Raw genomic sequence first — 18,066 nt, forward strand, 5'->3', positions numbered from 1 at the left:
TTATTTTCTTCTATTTTCTTCCTCCAAAGCATAAATGTAGTCTGTATAGTCCCATGCTTCTTTGATACATATATATATTTTTTAAAACGGGAGATACATTCATTCACAAAACAGAAGTAGAACTTGGTGGAAAGACAGGAAACAGGCTATTTAAACTAATGCTTTGCAGGATTTTATTTTTTGATGTCTTTCTTCAAAATGTGCAACTTTTTAAAAGCAGTCCTAGAGGAAGTTCTTCTAGTGAAAAGTCTAATCTTGAATCGGACAAACAGGCGGCAGAACTACCAGCTTTACGTTATGCCCATTCAGAAATGTCACACATGTATAGCTACACACACAGCAACACTGCTTTCATGCTACATAACCTCTACACAAACATAGGCTAGAAGCAGGGTGTGAACACATCTCAGGTTTACTGCCTTAGTCACAACAATTTCCTAAAGGATGAAACACGGCAGGAAGAAAGCAAGTAATTTCATTGTAGCTGTTAGCATATTGTTTATTGCCTGCTTTTATTGTTCATGAAATAAACACACATGAAAAGGGTCTAAAAACCAGAAAAGACCTGTTTAAATATCCTGCATACATAATAACATGCGGTTCAATAAGAAAACTGTAATTTAATTCCGGTTTTAAAATATGAAAGCATCTAATTCTTTTTCTTTAAAAATAGATTTAAACATTACTTATGTCAAAAAATTGTATGAGACTAATAGTTTGCTTTCTTTCTCTTCATTGAAGTAACCCACGGATTTTGTGTTATAAAAAGGCTCCTGAATTACAGGGACACACTTGAAATAGCAACTTATCGAGAGCCATTTTATGACTTAGAAAACCTAATAATAGTCCTCTTCTGCACTGGAATTTCAGCAGGTGTTTTTTTTTTTTTTTTTTTTTTTTTTTTCTCATTTTAAATCTATTCTGTATGTGAAAATACGAACCAAATCAACTAGTTTGACTTTCATATTCTAATCATATGCTTGTTTTAACAGGAACAACTATGCATGCAGAAATGGAAGTGCTACTATTGTTCTGTCATTTACCTAATAACTGTGTTCATAGACTTAAAAATATTCCCTCAGAAAGAACCCAAAGGAGGTTATGCAACAGAGACATCATCACCCTGTAGAAAATATTTGTTCATTTGTAAGAAGCTAGAAGTGTGGAGAGCAGTTTCTGGAGATGTATTAAAGACACGTAAATGCCACATCTGCAAGTAGGTGGGACTCGGTGAGTAGTAACAGATTTTTTTTGTTTGTTTTTAATTTTTGCAGGTTAGTGAATCACTACCTCTTGCAGCACCACACTGTATAGGAAAGGACATAAGTTTCAAACACTGTCCTGTTGTGGCTTTTTTTGTTGGTGGTGTTTTGTTTGTTTGGTTTGGAGAACAACAGTGCAAGAACTGCTTTACCATTGATTCTATAGACTGCAACCCACAGCGCAGATCTACCTGGAGCACTCAGTTGAAGGATGAAATTAAACTTCAAGAAAAGTTCCAGAAACTCTGCCTTCTGTTCCTTGCACATACATTCAGAGGTCAGTGCAACCACAGCAACCTGCCTCACAGCATCCTGAAGCCCCTGCCTGTTGATCCTGCATCAGATGCATGGTCAGAGGCCAATGACACGGCTCTGGTCTCTGCACAGCCTGTCGCTCTGCAGCACATACTCAAATACCTGCTCCCCACTTTGCTCCTTTAAACTGGCTCAGTCGTCCGAAAGAGCTTACAATGACATGGATGGGACTCATAGTATAGAAACAAAACAAATTCCAGAAGCAATGAAGCAGGATTTGGTAAGCAGGTCAGAGGGCTAAAGAATCATATGGGAAAGAGCATTTCATTAGAAACAAATATTTAATTCACCACAATGCTAACAAAAGTGATAGGATAATTGCAGCATGAAACAGGCAACCTTAATATTAAACTTATAACCTTCTGTGAAAACACATCAAACAAGTTACTTGGGCAGCAGAACTGGCCATGAAAGGCACGTGCATTGCTCCTGGGGATGTGTACAAGGTGCCTTTGATGAGGAAAACTAAAGCACTTTAAAACCAGTGCAGAGCAGCAAGAGAGCTGAGAACATTCTGCTGGCGCTTTTCATTACAACCCAGCCCAAAGCCATTGCACTTGGTCTGCAGCAAAACAGTGCTGCCATTAGCTTGCCATCTGTAAATTCAACAAGAGGATTACAGTACTGAAGATAAAAAAGGTATGAGCATAAAAGAAAATAGCATACAGCCTGTAGCAAAATGATTTCAATTTCTTCTGCAGAAAACCCCTATAGCAAACTCAAAATCCCACCAACCCACAGAAATAATGAAAATAAAGTTAAATATAACAAATATGGAGCAACTGAAAACATGAAGGGAGGGTGAAGAATATTTATGGAGCCTGGTGGAAAGTCTGCAACATGTAGAAAGGAAAAGGCCATTCCTTGGGCCATTTCTTCCCTAGTTTTCCCTTTTTGTTGTTGTTGTAGTAGCACTGCATACACATGGATACTGAACAAAGTCATTTTAACCTCTTTTCCTTCTCGTAATTTCTTGATATAGCTATTAAAATAGTTGGTTATGAGAATGCCTTGTAGGTAGGAGAGGAACTGGGGGCACTGATAAGTCTGGCTAATAAACAGCTATTCCATTTCATTGATGGTGTTGCAGTTTTTGTGTTTAATTCTTGTAATCAGCTCAGGGAAAAAAAAAAAAAGAAGTGTGGGTCCCCTCCAGAGGTCTATTTAATCAATGGCCTAGTAGAAACACAACAAGGTGGCTTAACAGCAAACCCCTCCCTCCATGCCATATTACACTGTGGCATATCTGCTCCAATGTTAATAAGAAAAGTTTCCTAAATGTTAGATGTACTTCTATGGGACATTTCAAGTATGGAGAAGTTGGCATTTTACAAAAAAAAAAAAAAAAAAAAAAAAAAAAAAAAAAAAAAACCTGCTAAAAACTTACAACTAGAGCCAGTGTACAAAAGCTTACGTGCTATTCTTTGTCACCATAGGATAGGTTAAGCTACATACATACAATGGAAATTATGATTCATCTACACGAGGCAAAAACATTTGCTTCATTCTGCCATACAGGGATAAAGACAACGAACTTCGGTTATGAACAATTAAGTTTCTCTTTCCAAACTCATTGAAGAAGAGGAGAGTGAAGAGACTAAAAACAAAACAAAAAAAGATAATCGTAAAGAGTCAAAAGGTACCATTTAAAAATTAAGGCTTATCCTAAGTTTCCTATGCAGTAAGGAGTCAGAAGTTCAACATTTTACAAGATTATTGCAAAGGAACTATATCCATAGAAAGACTAAAGTTTCAAAATTACTCTTGTAGATTAGGAAAAAAATAATTAATTTGGCAGATGGAGAAGTACTGAGATGAAAAAAGATAAAGAAGGAAAAAAAAACAGAAAAATGCACAAGATTCCAGTAGGCAGAAATTGAAACCTACAAAACTCAGCTGAAAATAAATTACAGATCTTTAATCAACCATTCTAAAATTGAATTTCCTCCTGCGTGTATAATCTCAGAGAAATTCTAAGCAAGTTTTGTGTGATTTGCTACAAAACATCAGGGTACAACCGCATGGCTCCCATTGTACTGGATTAGAGCAAGAACTGGCTCTCAACATGCAGGCTTTCAACACAACAGCTTGCAGGGGTTCCTGACAGCAGAGTCAGAAACATCAGAGGGCACAGATTCACAGCTGCAGTTTTTTGTCCTGGTACTTTGTTCCTTTGCACACATTGTTTTACCTTCTAATCGCATTTTCTCTCTTACATAACAAAGCACAAACAGCAAGAACACGGTATTTTGAAGCTATAAACTACAATGCTCTGAAACAGTCCACGTGCCTCAATTTGGTCACCTTGGTTTTCAGGTACCAGGTATAAATGGAAACTAAGAAAACTGGAGACTCTCATTTCTTACCTACGAGGCACATAGCAAGTATTCTACTTGAAAATTGTCAACATAAGAAGGACAGGAATGTAATCATACACTTAAGACAAGGTTTTAATGTAGAACTGTGAGAAAAGATGTGAAAGAGAAGAGCAGGAAAATAAGAACTAATTAAAATGTGCATCCTCACGCATATGAAAGGAGTTTAAAAGTTTGTCAAGCAGTCAAATTGAAATTTCCTAATTTTTCAGAGCTTTAAAACTAACATTGCAAAAATCTAAGTGCATTCCATCAGACTACATGCACACAAGGCAAACATACATAAGTCTAACGAGATCTGGTATTCTGGACTGCGGTCACAAATCAAGCGTGTAACTATATGCACTTACATTTTAATGTCATTTAACAATTTTTACAAACTCTACAGTACGTTGTTAGAAGGTCAACACAAGCATATTTAACTGCATGCATCATGTTTGGATAATTATTTGTGCTTACAGAAGTTCACTTATATCCAAGAGCTACAAACAAAAATTATAAATACAATGAGCATGACAGGGTCTAAACTTAAAAGAGGGCATTTTACTTCTTATCCATTTTCTTAAATACTTTTACAGGTACAATCTCTGAAAAAGTTATTTTAGCTTGATTCAAGAAAGATTAGTATTAAACCAAGAAAGGTTATTTCCAGTTTAAAGCCTTTTAGGCATGTTCAATTTAAACAATCCTTTTTCTTTTTCTTTTTTTCCTGTGTAATTACACAAAATAAAGCTCTATCACAAAGTTTAAAAAAAAAACCAAAGTCTTCTACAGCAATATAAGAAACTTCTTTGCCAAATTTAGTATTCATCATAAACTGTTTCTACAATTTCAGTCCGAAAATACCCCCCCTCATGAGAGTCATGGCAGTCAATTTATGCTGAACAGTCCCCTGTGAGAGGCAACACTCAGCAGTCTTCTGATTACCATTGCAATTACATTAGATATTTTATATGCTTATGTTTCAGTTGCTTAAATTAATACAGGCTCAGAGATGAAATGGTTATTCAAATACTTTAAATCAACTTATTCTCCTTAAGTGTCCAGGATCTTTAGGTCACCTTTGTTCTTCCTCAATATTTTCTCTGCAGAGACTGTTGAAAGGATGAGCTGCCAAGTGGTAAACTCCAACAGAACAGAAATCCTTCAGCAATAGAAACACATAGGTCCTATTTCTGTAGTTAATCTTCGCACAAAAATCTTGAGAGGATATATTTTTATTTTTTTTTTTTCCTCCAGACCTCTGATACTCCCCATGCAGGTAAACGGGACCAAAATATAGCAAGTAGGTCAGTATCACTCAAGCATTTGTTGCACACATGTTCAGAGTAGATAGATCTCACGCAGAGATCTGGGGCAGAAACAGGTTTTATTACTTTATACGAATGTGTCAACCTAACTTCTAACACCCCCGTGGTGAACTTTACAAGTTCTTGATTATAAGACACCTTCAAAACTGCTCCTATTACAGAAACATCAGCTTCTTACACAATATTTTTCCTATTTTTTCTTTTCCAGTACAAGTTTTTCAGTACAAGGTGAAAGCAGTGCCTTAGGAAAAGTCCCAAGATAAATAGGTAAAAGGCAAAATTTAAGTCCAACAAGCAAAAGGTCAGGAAGGAAAAGAAAAGCAAGGCTGCCACCCAGGAGCAGTTTCACAGGATTAAAACAAGAATACGGAGCAGAATATTCAGCATATTCAGACTATTCAGCACTGCAGTGGCAAGCCATATGTTTATGGCTTGAAATATACTACAACTATGAAACAGAATTAACATATAGGGCAAAAAATTATTGTATTTGCTGGGAGCAGCCGTAGAAATATTAATTGGCAGCCAAGTTTGTTTTACTTAAGAAAAAAATATTGTAAAACAAAAACATGCTAAAAACCAGTATTTACCTATGATGATTTTCTTTTTTTTGAGGGGAAACATAGAAAACTTTAAAATTACCCAAATTATACCATCAGTTTCAATCCAGCTTTCAAAACAAAGGAAATAAATTGAACATTTTGAGTTTGTTCGATTGAACAAATTAGTTTCAATCTCAAATCCTCTGGTGAAAATGTCCCTGCAATTCTGCCTGAGCAGGGGTTTGGACAGGCTGACCTTGAGAGATCCCTTCCAAACCTTAACTGTCCTGCGATTCTGACACCACTTGAGCATGTTAACACTGAATTGAATTCTTTGCCAGTAGCTACTTGGAATACAGGACTAGACTTTCCCTTACTCCTCAGTATTATATATGGATGTTGTTAATACAAGTGATTTAATTACACTGAGTGCTAAAGGAAGTAACTGTTTAACATTTCTAATTTATCATCATTGCTTTAGGACTGTGGAATGGCTTGTAAAGTGATATTAAGACACTGTGACCTTAAAACACAGCACCGAGATAGCTTACTGAAGTTTAATAGCCAAATCTAACTTGAAAAGGGAACAGGTCTTGTGTGGTGAATGCTCCATTTCTAAAATTACTAAAATTAACCTTTGTACAATATGAAAAAGTAACTCCCTGTATTACAGCTTATTAATGAAAAATCTACCAGAATGAGTAAGCACTACAAACTACTATTCAATTTTTGCTGTTTACAGCCAACGTGGTTTCCAGCTGAAACTCCACAGAAAAAGAAGGGCTGGAATATTGGGTATGGAGGAAGTCTTGTACTACAAAACAGCACAGAATAATTTTGCAGAGCGAAGGGCATACTTTCCAGTCCTGCTATACAACATATGTAACGGCAGCTATATTTAGGGAAACACGTATACTTCTGTGTATGCTTAATCAGTCTTACTCATGCTTAATCAGTCTTACTCATTGGCCATCTTAAGATTCAAATGAACCACAAATGAATTCTTAACAGCACAAGCGCCTGACTGGAGACGTACAGCAGCAGAGGTGCAAAAGCCACGTAACTCTCAGAGCACTCAAACAGATACAGACTTCCAAGATTTTTTTTTTTAAAGCCATTTTAAATTATCACCTCCTTTCTGTTTAAGTCTACAGGATAAGATTTGCTCTTAATCAACTTTATCCACTCTTCATGTTACTTTTTGCACTTCAAAATATAGTTGCTATTGTTGAAAGCCAGACTTACAGACTAAATATATATTAGCAGTAGCACAAGAGGGTTTGTTTTTAAAAAAGTCAAATACATTTCCAACACACAGCCACACACAAAACAATGAAAGAAATCTCTCATGACCTAACTAATTCCCGGCCTTCCCCTACCACTTCTGAATATGCTGTTCCTCCAAATTATATAGCTATATACAAAGTTTTATTATGGAGCAAGATGAAACACATAGGTGGTGCATAACAAGCATAGTTTCAAGAACCAGTAAGGCTGTGACATACAAAAAATATGTAAACTAAATTTTTTTCAATGACTGTTCAGAATCATTACTGAATATGTTAGGAGTTTGTTTGACAGACTTTCCATTTTGAATATACATAGATTATAAAATGAAACACATGACAAATATTCCCAAAAACCAAAGCCATTGCTAGTTATTTATATTTTAGAAGTATGATGTCATGTAAAAATAACAGCTATATCCTGGTATTCTTTTAAGTGGCAGATATCAGCAGGGAAGGACTTTTTTCTGCCCTCATGGTTTGCATTACAGTACTTTATTTTAATCAAAGTATTTAGGCTAAACACAAGTTCACACTCAGAAATTGCTTGTGTGTTTCTTGGTTCTATAAGCATCAGTCACGTTTTTGTCTATGATAAGATAGAAATCAGAAGGAAATCAAGCAAACTTTTGTAGCACCATGCATCACTACTGCTACTGTCCACATAAAAGTTACGTATAATTTCAACCTGCACAAACAGCTTTGACTAATTTCAAATGAAAGCACAGACTTTTAAGACAAAGATAAAATGATTTTATTTTGTTAAAAAATTCCCAGTATGGAGTTGTACACTCAGGAAGATAATCCAAGCAGCTGAAATGACCTAATGTCATCCAAAATGTAGCAAGATAGAGACCTTGGTGCTGTCTTAAAGGTTGGAGTACCAGAAACACAATTTAATTTCTGAATGCCCTAAAAGTAAGAGTTTTGTAGGTGCATAGTTCTGTAAGCCCGTAATAAAGTTGACAGTTTTATCCAATCTAGAACTTCACAAACACAACCTTCTCTCCATGAAGGATCTGGGGAACCTTTTACTTATCTTTGAAGTAGGCAATTCAATAATGGCAGAGTGGGATTTACATTGTAGTGCTGAACTACACACTATTATGCAGATCCATTGCTACTCAAGGAGTAACCATTCTCCTAGAAATAGAAGGACTCTGTCTCATAGCTAGGCCCAGTGGCTTCTAGGAGATGAGTCCCTAAAAGACAAATAAGGCTCAAAGGAGTAGGAAGATTATCTAAGGACTGGAGAAATTTTTTCAGTGGAGTAAAAGTATCAAGGCAACTGAACACACAGCTTATTAGAAGGAATGAATAGTGCTGTGTGTGTACCTTCGCAAACCACTTGACCCAACTGACTACACGACCTTTAAACTTGCTTTATAGATTAATGTTATTTACATATTTGACACTGGGTAATGCTCAAGTATGGTAATATTGTTCCTGAAGAACAAGGAACTTTTTTTTTTTAAACTAAGTAGCTTTAAAAAAGTCCATCCATCAACTAGCAAATTTAAGAGTCAGGTTGGAAAGACACTTGGCGAAATGCCATCCTATTTTCCAGAGATTAACTTAGTTTTATTTTAATCAAAGGTGAGATACAATTCCAAGTCTACGCATTTCCCAATTTAAAAAAAATAAAAATCTGAATTTAATTTTTGTTTGTTTGCTTGTTTTAAAGTAAATCAGACACAGGATTTTCTGGGTATTCAAGTGAACTAGCTAGTCTGAAGGAATAATATTTTCAACATACGGGCAGAAGCATCGACATTTTCATGTGATCATTTCTTTATCTTTTCTCTTCCTCAACTTTATACCTTCCAAAGACAACTGATATAATTATGTAACGATAATTTAAGTCCTAGACATAAGCTTATTGTTGAATCCAGAATTTCTCTTTCAGCTGGTTACTCATTTGTGGTGCGTCTTCTTATAGTATTATTGAAAAAATAAAACAGAATAAAGTAGACTATATTTTTAAAATGTAGCCAGTATAATTGTTTTTAAAAATGTCACATTATCAGTCTTATTTGCTAACAAAATTAGCATCTACCTACTTAAGCTCTTTTTATTATTACAAGGCAATTACTGAATGTTGTTGAACACTAACTCCTTCTGGTGAAAACGTAGTTGTAATGAAACTTTTTTTTGAGTAATCAGCTAAAAGCTGCAACAGATTAACATGAAATAAACATTATAGAAAGTTAATATTTAAAAGGCACACAAATACTTCAAACATACAGTTTCAAATCTTTATTGTTTTAAAATTCTACATGTCTTTTACAATTACAATAATTTGTTACTTAAATGACTCTTGTATGGGTTAATGTACAATGAGTTTTTTCCTGAAACTCAACCATGAAATACAATTTCATCAATATGATTTTTCTAAATAGATTAATACAAGATTTCTGGTTTGTTGGGAAGAACAAGCACTTCACTTTGAATAAACAGCACGTGAGTCTTCCCTTCAGAATCTGTGTGATCAATCCATCGAAAGTGCTTTTGAAGATTGCAGATCTAACTGTGACTGATTTCCAAAATCAGTCCATCAAATTACTTTTTTTTTAAACATTAAAGAGCATTTTCATGTAATGAAACAAGTTGCAGTAGTTATTTTTATTCATCTACTGAGGCAAACTCATGTTGAAGAAAAATTATATGATTATCTGCATGCAATGAACACTCCTCTTTAAATAGTTGATGAATTTTACACATATAAAGAATCTGTTAAAGAGTGCAAGTACTTTGATAATGATTTCACAAAAGGACATATGCTGGTAATAATGGTAACTAACATTTAACACCTAAATACAAGCTAATGTATATTTAACAGGCAATTAACATGGCTAGCAAACCATGTTGCATGTGGTTGCCCTTTGAGAAAATGAACTCATTTGGTCCACACTCCTAAAGTTATCTGGGTAAAAAAATTGGAACAGGGCCAGAGATTCTGATGAAATTCTTGTTTCTAAAATGTGACCTGTTAAAAAGTAAAAGCAGTACATCAGTGAAGTATCTTGTCACATGACCTCAGTATAAAAACATGGCCTGGTATTCGGAGCGATGAACAAGCACTGAAGGACAAGTCAAAAAAGAATGGAGACAAAATGAACTGAAATTCTGTTGCGTTATACTTTCTTGTTCCACGGTACTGCCTTCACTCTGTAGAATTTTGTACCCAAAGGAACTTTAAATCTGTTTTGTGCCTACAAAAAAAAAAAGCACATCAGAAATGCAATCAGAAGATTATTTTTGTTTTTTGTTTTAAATAAAAACTGACTCCCATCCCTCTAAGTTTGCCAGACCCGGGCAAGGTTCCTCTGTATCTCTTCATACTAAAGTATTGCCTTATCTGGGTCTCCAAAGATACCTCATCATTTTCCCTGATTCCAGTAAAATTCTGATGGTTTCAAGGTACCAAAATCTTACTAGGAACTGAACGGAAGTTTAGGAATTGTACCCTACAGATCATTGAAATATTATTACACAGGGTTGATGGAAATAGTCACTAGGATCCAAACATAAACATAAAGTTTAACCACACAGGCAGGTTTTCCAGAGGCAAACCTACCCAAGCCACTTGCTCACTTACTCTTTTTTTCTACTTCCCCTTCTCTTGCTATTCACTGACTCAAAAAATATAGCAAGAATGGCAGAACCCTGGACAATCTCTATACTGAAGTACTCATTATGTGAAGAGTATAGTTTTTATAATTGGTACAAACATTTCATCTGTTTTTCTTCTCTATTAATGTAATCAGATGATGTTTCTATTCCAATTTGCTTACCTTTTTTGCCTGGCAATATTCCTTTTCCATAACTTTTCCTAGCACCCAAGGTCTCCTAGATGCACCTGAAGCTAAAGAGACAATATGTTTATTATTTTGGATAGTCAGCTACAGACAACAGGACATTATATTAACTATAGTTAAATATTATTTGTTAACATTCTCCTTGAAAACATGAATTGCCCAAAAACCATATAAAAAAGTTAAAGCCATGAAAAAATAAGAAATTCAAAGGTGTCAAAATGGGGTTACTGGCATTTTCAAATAAAAACGTTTCAGTTCAAACTTTATTTGAAAAATTAAAATCAGCAAGGAGGAAACCAAATCAAAATTGAAAATTTAATGACTCAGAATTATTCTAGTCAACCTTGTTTGACCTTTTAGTCAGATTTAGGGTGAGAATTTCTTGATGTATTTCAAAAGATTTAAAGTCTTCCATATAAAACTTTCAGCATTTATAGATTCCAGTAAGAGTAAGGACGTGTACTTGTCTATTATTCCAAGAAATTATATATATTTTATCAATGATCATGGCATGAATAAAGTATCAAAAACAGACTGAAGGAACATGCTCTGCATAATCAGTGCTTTCTAAACACATCTATGAAAAGCTGGATCTAGTAACTAGAACATAAGTCACTCAAGAACCGGTGTTTGAAGTTTTAATCTTACTCTTCAAAATTAATTTGGCTATTAATAATAAAGCAGATTCCATTCTGCTCAAAGCTCCTACATATCAGTAGAACGTATTCATATCTGACCTGAACGCTGTACAACAATATATTGTGATTTAAATACTAGATGATTTTTTTTTTGAATTTGCTTGTCTTGTGGACTTCATTAAATTCACATAAATTAGAAAGATGCCATCCATTCCTGAAATTTGCAAATTAAAACTTCCATATCCAGACAATGTGTGACAAAACAAATCCTGCAGTCTTCCAACCAATTTCAGCATCATCCTAACATTCTAAGTGTTCTTAATGGAGGACTATGACAGCCTAAGTCCCTGCCACTTAATGTTGTAGAGATCTATACAAAAATATTAACAATTTATACGTGTTGGTACCAAAGGTCAGATTTATGTTGTTTTTGGCAGACCTTAAAGCAATAATTTGTAGTACCTAGGTCCACACCAATTCTGATCTGTCACAAATAATACTGAAGTAACCTTTATTTCATTTTCCCTACTTTTCTGATACAGAAATAGAATCAAGACACTGTTTCTTGAAATGCTGAGCTAGAAATAAATGTGTTCCAAAGGTAAGTCTTCATGGTTGTTTTACGTGCAGTTTTCTCAAGCTTAACACTACCTCTGGTTAGCAAGTGGTAAGGACGGAACAAACTAAGTCTGTTCAAAAACAGAGTTCAGTGAATTGCATACTCAGAATAATATACAAACTGAAATGGCGGTTACCTTATGTATGTAAACCAACAGTAAGAAAGTCAGTCATATTTCACAGTTACATATGCAATGCTAATGCCATTGTTAGACTGTATTTGAGACTGTATTATATCTGTAAGATAGGAATTCTGCCCAGACATGTAAGAGAAAACATACAGCACAGATTCTTCAATAGTTTCTGAATTCAGTTAGAACTTTGTTGTCTTATCTTTCATTGTAACTGAAATACATAACGAGGTCTGCTGCTTGAGTATAAATTAACAGCTTCTGACAAGCAACAGCAGATATACATCTTCACTGATAAGTCAGAATTAATAAAGTTCCTTTTGATGCATGTTCTTAGATATTTCTGCAACAAAGATTTTTGAGTATGGTGGGATGGGGAGGTTTGCAAAACGTAATTAGGTGTGATAGATTAAAGACATTTACATGAATCTATTTAATTTAGCACAGTTTATTGTAATGCACTAAACATTGTTATTTTTCCTGATATCTGAAAGATTAATACTTCAATTTAGTTAAGTTTACGTAGCTGCCAAAAATTGCCAATGAATAACCTGAAGATTAAACAAAGGAAAAAGCAAATGTACCACCAACCTGGACATAAACAAAAGGTATAGAAACTACTCTCTGAAGAATAATGAGTCCTGCTAAACACCACGTAAATACAGTGGAAAAAAATTATCAGCAAAAAAATTGCTTACAAATCCCCCTATACTAGAGCTTACATTTTATTATAGACACATATTTAGGGCCGTGAATACATGAACCTAAATTCAAGTCACTTCACAGAAGATGAGTTAGAAAGACAACACATTTTATCCAAAGACAATCTTTAAAGAGAGTCATAAAGTCACATATTAAAAATAAGAACTGAGTATGCAAAGTTTTGACAGAAATGTTACAATGAGATTTCCATCATTTATCGGCAGTCCTGGCTATCGGGGGAGGTCCCAGTTGACTGGCAGCTAGCCAATGTAACGCCCATCTATAAGAAGGGCCGCAGGGCAGACCCGGGGAACTATAGGCCTGTCAGTTTGACCTCAGTGCCAGGAAAGCTCATGGAGCAGATTATCTTGAGGGTCATCACGCGGCACTTGCAGGGCAAGCAGGCGATCAGGCCCAGTCAGCATGGGTTTATGAAAGGCAGGTCCTGCTTGACGAACCTGATCTCCTTCTATGACCAAGTGACGCGCTTGGTGGATGAGGGAAAGGCTGTGGATGTGGTTTACCTTGACCTCAGTAAGGCTTTTGACACCGTTCCCCACAACATTCTCCTCAAGAAACTGGCTGCTCGGGGCTTGGACTGGCGTACGCTTCGCTGGGTTAGAAACTGGCTGGATGGCCGGGCCCAGAGAGTTGTGGTGAATGGAGTCAAATCTGGTTGGAGGCCGGTCACTAGTGGCATCCCCCAGGGCTCAGTACTGGGGCCAGTCCTCTTTAATATCTTTATCGATGATCTGGATGAGGGCGTCCAGTGCACCCTCAGTAACTTTGCAGATGACACCAAGCTAAGTGCGTGTGTCGATCTGCTCGAGGGCAGGAAGGCTCTGCAGGAGGATCTGGATAGGCTGGAGCGATGGGCTGAGGTCAACTGTATGAAGTTCAACAAGGCCAAGTGCCGGGTCCTGCACCTGGGGCGCAACAACCGCAAGCAGAGCTACAGGCTGGGAGATGAGTGGCTGGAAAGCTGCCTGGCCGAGAAGGACCTGGGAGTATTGGTTGATAGTCGGCTGAATATGAGCCAGCAGTGTGCCCAGGTGGCCAAGAAGGCCAACAGCATCCTGCCTTGCATAAGAAACAGTGTGGCCAGCAGGTCTAGGGAAGTGATTGTGCCCCTGTACTCGGCTCTGGTGAGGCCGCACCTCGAGTACTGTGTTCAGTTTTGGGCCCCTCGCTACAGGAAGGACATGGACGTGCTCGAGCGAGTCCAGAGAAGGGCGACCAAGCTGGTGAGGGGTCTGGAGAACAAGTCTTACGAGGAGCGGCTGAGGGAGCTGGGCTTGTTCAGCCTGGAGAAGAGGAGGCTCAGGGGCGACCTTATCGCTCTCTATAGGTACACTAAAGGAGGCTGTAGAGAGGTGGGGGTTGGTCTGTTCTCCTATGTGCCTGGTGACAGGACGAGGGGGAATGGGAGAAAGTTGCGACAGGGGAGTTTTAGGCTGGATGTTAGGAAGTACTTCTTTACCGAAAGGGTTATTAAGCATTGGAACGGGCTGCCCAGGGAGGTGGTGGAGTCACCATCCCTGGAGGTCTTTAAAAGACGTTTAGATGTAGAGCTTAGCGATATGGTTTAGCGGAGTACTTAGTGTTAGGTCGGAGGTTGGACTTGATGATCTTGAGGTCTCTTCCAACCTAGAAATCTGTGATACTGTGATAATGGGTTTTGCATTTGCTATCCTCATCAAATAAAAAAGAAACTGAAAACAAATTCCACATAATAATAGGCCTGAGACCTACACGATTACACACTGTTATTGCTGATACTGAATAGCTAAGTGGCCTGATAGAATGTTTTCCCTAAATGATCAAAAGATTGGCGAAGCTGCCCTATGAGGAAAGGCTGTAGGCAGGTCTTTTGACCCTGAAGAACAGAAGGCTTGGGCAGACCTCACAGTATTCCGGTACTTAAAGGGCAGCTGCAAAGAGGACAGAGGATCTCTTCACAAACAGCTACATGGAGAATGCAAGGGGCAATGGGTACAAGCTGCACTGGAAGAGGTTTGTCTTGATATAAGAAAAATGTTTTACAGTGAGAAGAATCAATCACTGGAGTCCACAGAGACGTGGTAGAATTCCCCATCACTACAGGTTTTCAAGATGCAACCATACAGGGTACTAGACAATCTCATCCAGGCTCCTTTATTCTACAAAAGGTTGGATGTGATGTTATTTTGAGGTCCCCTCCAACCTCGGCTGTTCTATGATTCTATGTTAATATACACTGGCTGTGCATAAAATTGGCATTTATTTATTACAGCTTGAAGATACAGATATTCTTTTCTATTTTTCAGAGATATCAATACCTACATGAAATTTTGATTTGAAGTGTTCTGTGTTGAAAAACATTTAGTATCAAATAGCAAAAGCTACAAAGAAAGCTAGTAGCTATTTATGTTACACACTTGTTGTATTTACCACATACGTATTTATATCACTTACTGTTAGAAATTTACGCGTTATTTGTAGGAAGACAAATATTGAAAATAATTTGACACTTACCACACTCACCTGGTCTGAGATCCAGTGCAGCAAGAGATTCTGAGTGCAAGAAATACAAGGTTGGACTAACAGTAAATAATACATAGTTGTCATGTCTTTCATCCAAGATTATTAGAACCAAATCGCCAACCTGAAAACTAGAGATATTAAGGAATTTAGTGAAAAAAGCACGAAAGTTTAAGACTACATAAATTACACGAAATATTTTTCCACATACTGCGCAGGATGAGATTAAGCTGCAAAGCAACACAGAATTTTTTACTTGTTATGCCAATTCATATACATTTTGTATATTCTGGAGTCAACAAAAACTCTACTGTTTAAAAAGTATGTTTTTGAAATGTTTTTCTATATCCATCAGCTCTTATTATTTTTTTCCAAAAGAACTGACAGCTTTGCTTTAAAATATAAAGAAGAATACCTAACAAAATACTAAGGTCTTTTTTTAAATTGACTTATATTCACCCATACTTATGATGATGACGACTGTACCACAGTATTTACAAACAGCCTTTTGATGTTTTAAACTGTAGCTAATTTGATCACATATAAATACACATTTGATCACATATAAAAATACTGCAAAGCATTTACGTAGATATCTTAAAATTTTAGGCACACAGGACAAAGAAGGGATGAAATATTCATCTGACTCTGACCAAAGGGATAAAAACAAAAATACTTTGGTGACTACATAAAAAGTTTCAAAAAGTCTCCTTCACAGCAGGTTAACACAAGCCACAAAGTTTTTCAGCCAAGTGACAGAAGTCAGAGAATTTCTGTCTCCAAGTTGTTTCACGGTGCAAATGTGTTGGAAGTGATTTAATTACCCATGAATGAAATGAAGTCTGAAATGGCTACAAATTAAGCATTAAACCATGAGAACACTAAGAATAAATACTATTATACTATTACTATTATACTGAATGTGGGGGAGGAAGTGTCAAAGAAAGGGGGGAAACACTTCTTGGGGGGGGTGGAAGGGCACAAAGATACTCAGGTATAGACAAGTATATCTGGAGAGAAATATAGCTCATATGCTTGAATGCACACTTTCAGATTAAGTAACACTTCCAGCTTTTCTCTCTGTTCTGATTATGATGACAGACTATGATGACAGACTATGACTCAAAAGATATTTCTCTTGGACAGATGAATTCTTCTTTCATAGTATTTTTCTCCCCAGAGAATACCATGAGAACTGCCATAATATTCAGATGCTCAAAGGAAAGGTTGATTCTGTACATACTGCCCTTGTTACAGTAAAAATGCAATTTGGTGCAGTTCAGAAAACATTATAGGAATAATCTGTATTTTTTTTTTCCAAAAAATCACTTCTGATGTTCCTCAATCTCAAACTGAAATATTACTTGAAAACAACTGTCTGTAGCTTTTGAATTTTTCAACAATTGACACACGCACACACACACAAGCAACAACTTCACATGTTAACAGTTCCATAATACCTAATATTTGAGTTAATTTCATTCTCTCAAGGTAAGTGGAAAGATTTTAGGAAAGTAGAATTCTACTGAAATACAATGGAGCACTATACAGATTCAGGATTAATAGCATTCCTTCTACTTTTTCTCAGCATGATTTCAGAAAGATAACAGCTAAACAAAAAGTAAATCTAAAAGAAAATACTGGATGCATTCTAGAAATCCCATGAAATACTAGCCTTATGAACAGCATAAAGAAAGGCAGGGAAATAAAGAAATCAAAAATTCAATAATGAATTCAGAAAGGCCTTTTTAAAAAGAAATGTTTATAAATTTTGATTTATGCTGAACTGGCATGGTTCAAAGGCTGATGTGTGAGCTATAAAGATGATCTATACACCTTTTCATCAAAGAGAATGGACAGAAGAACTGTGACATTCTTTAACAACTTATTACTGAAGGCACATCCAACTACAGGAAAACAAATATGTACTTACTCTCTAATTGCTATTTTTTCAGAATGTCTTGAGGATACCGAAGACATGCTCTGGGACATCTATAAAAAAACAAAAAGCTATAAAGAATTGGCAAACTATGATGAAATATAAACAGCAGGCAACAATATGGTTGAAATAAATCATTTGTTTTCAAACCTGCCTGCTCTTGTAGATCATGTTCACTCAAGAAAAGAGTATCTTTCTTTCAGCTTGTTCTGTAGCAGCTTTTTTTAAATAACTACCTTTATGAAATAGCTGATATCTCCTTTGTTATTAACGAGTGCTTTACAGATCAGTGCTACTGAAAATTTGTTCTGGGTATACAGAAGATCTATGATATAGCTACACACCAACACAGAATCCACTGGCATTCTAAGAAGTCTGATGGTAAAATAGTAGAAGTTAAACTCTGAATGTTATATTTGTCTAACAGCCATAAATTCAGTATATGGATCTTGGATTTACAGAGGATTGTCACGCAATCCAAAGTTTATTGTATTAAAGCAAGATCCCCTGGAGTAAAATTGTAGTTAGATGTACTAAGACCAAACAAAGGCTTAATTGTGAGAGTTTTTGCACATCTTTCTCATCTCCTATAAATGCAGTATTCGCCTTT

At 36.2% G+C, this 18,066-nt stretch overlaps 1 protein-coding gene across 3 annotated transcripts in view; it reads right to left on the reverse strand.

Annotated features, from left to right (window-relative positions):
* Positions 1-9,331: 9,331 nt before the first annotated feature.
* The window catches only part of RB1CC1 (RB1 inducible coiled-coil 1), a 77,627-nt gene continuing 68,892 nt past the window's right edge, over positions 9,332-18,066 (reverse strand). For 2 of the 3 annotated variants that reach the window (XM_080580594.1, XM_080580597.1), the window contains 4 exons: positions 17,451-17,509; positions 15,512-15,648; positions 10,885-10,955; positions 9,332-10,302 (listed from right to left, as the gene is read on the reverse strand). In XM_080580594.1, coding sequence (XP_080436720.1) covers positions 10,225-10,302; positions 10,885-10,955; positions 15,512-15,648; positions 17,451-17,509 — 345 coding nt within the window. In that variant the 3' untranslated portion in view covers positions 9,332-10,224. The remainder of the gene's footprint in view (positions 10,303-10,884; positions 10,956-15,511; positions 15,649-17,450; positions 17,510-18,066) is intronic. The other variant, XM_080580595.1, reaches the window with a different exon arrangement.

This window comes from Anser brachyrhynchus, assembly GCF_964034855.1.
Source record: "Anser brachyrhynchus genome assembly, chromosome: 2".
Lineage (NCBI taxonomy): Eukaryota > Metazoa > Chordata > Aves > Anseriformes > Anatidae > Anser > Anser brachyrhynchus.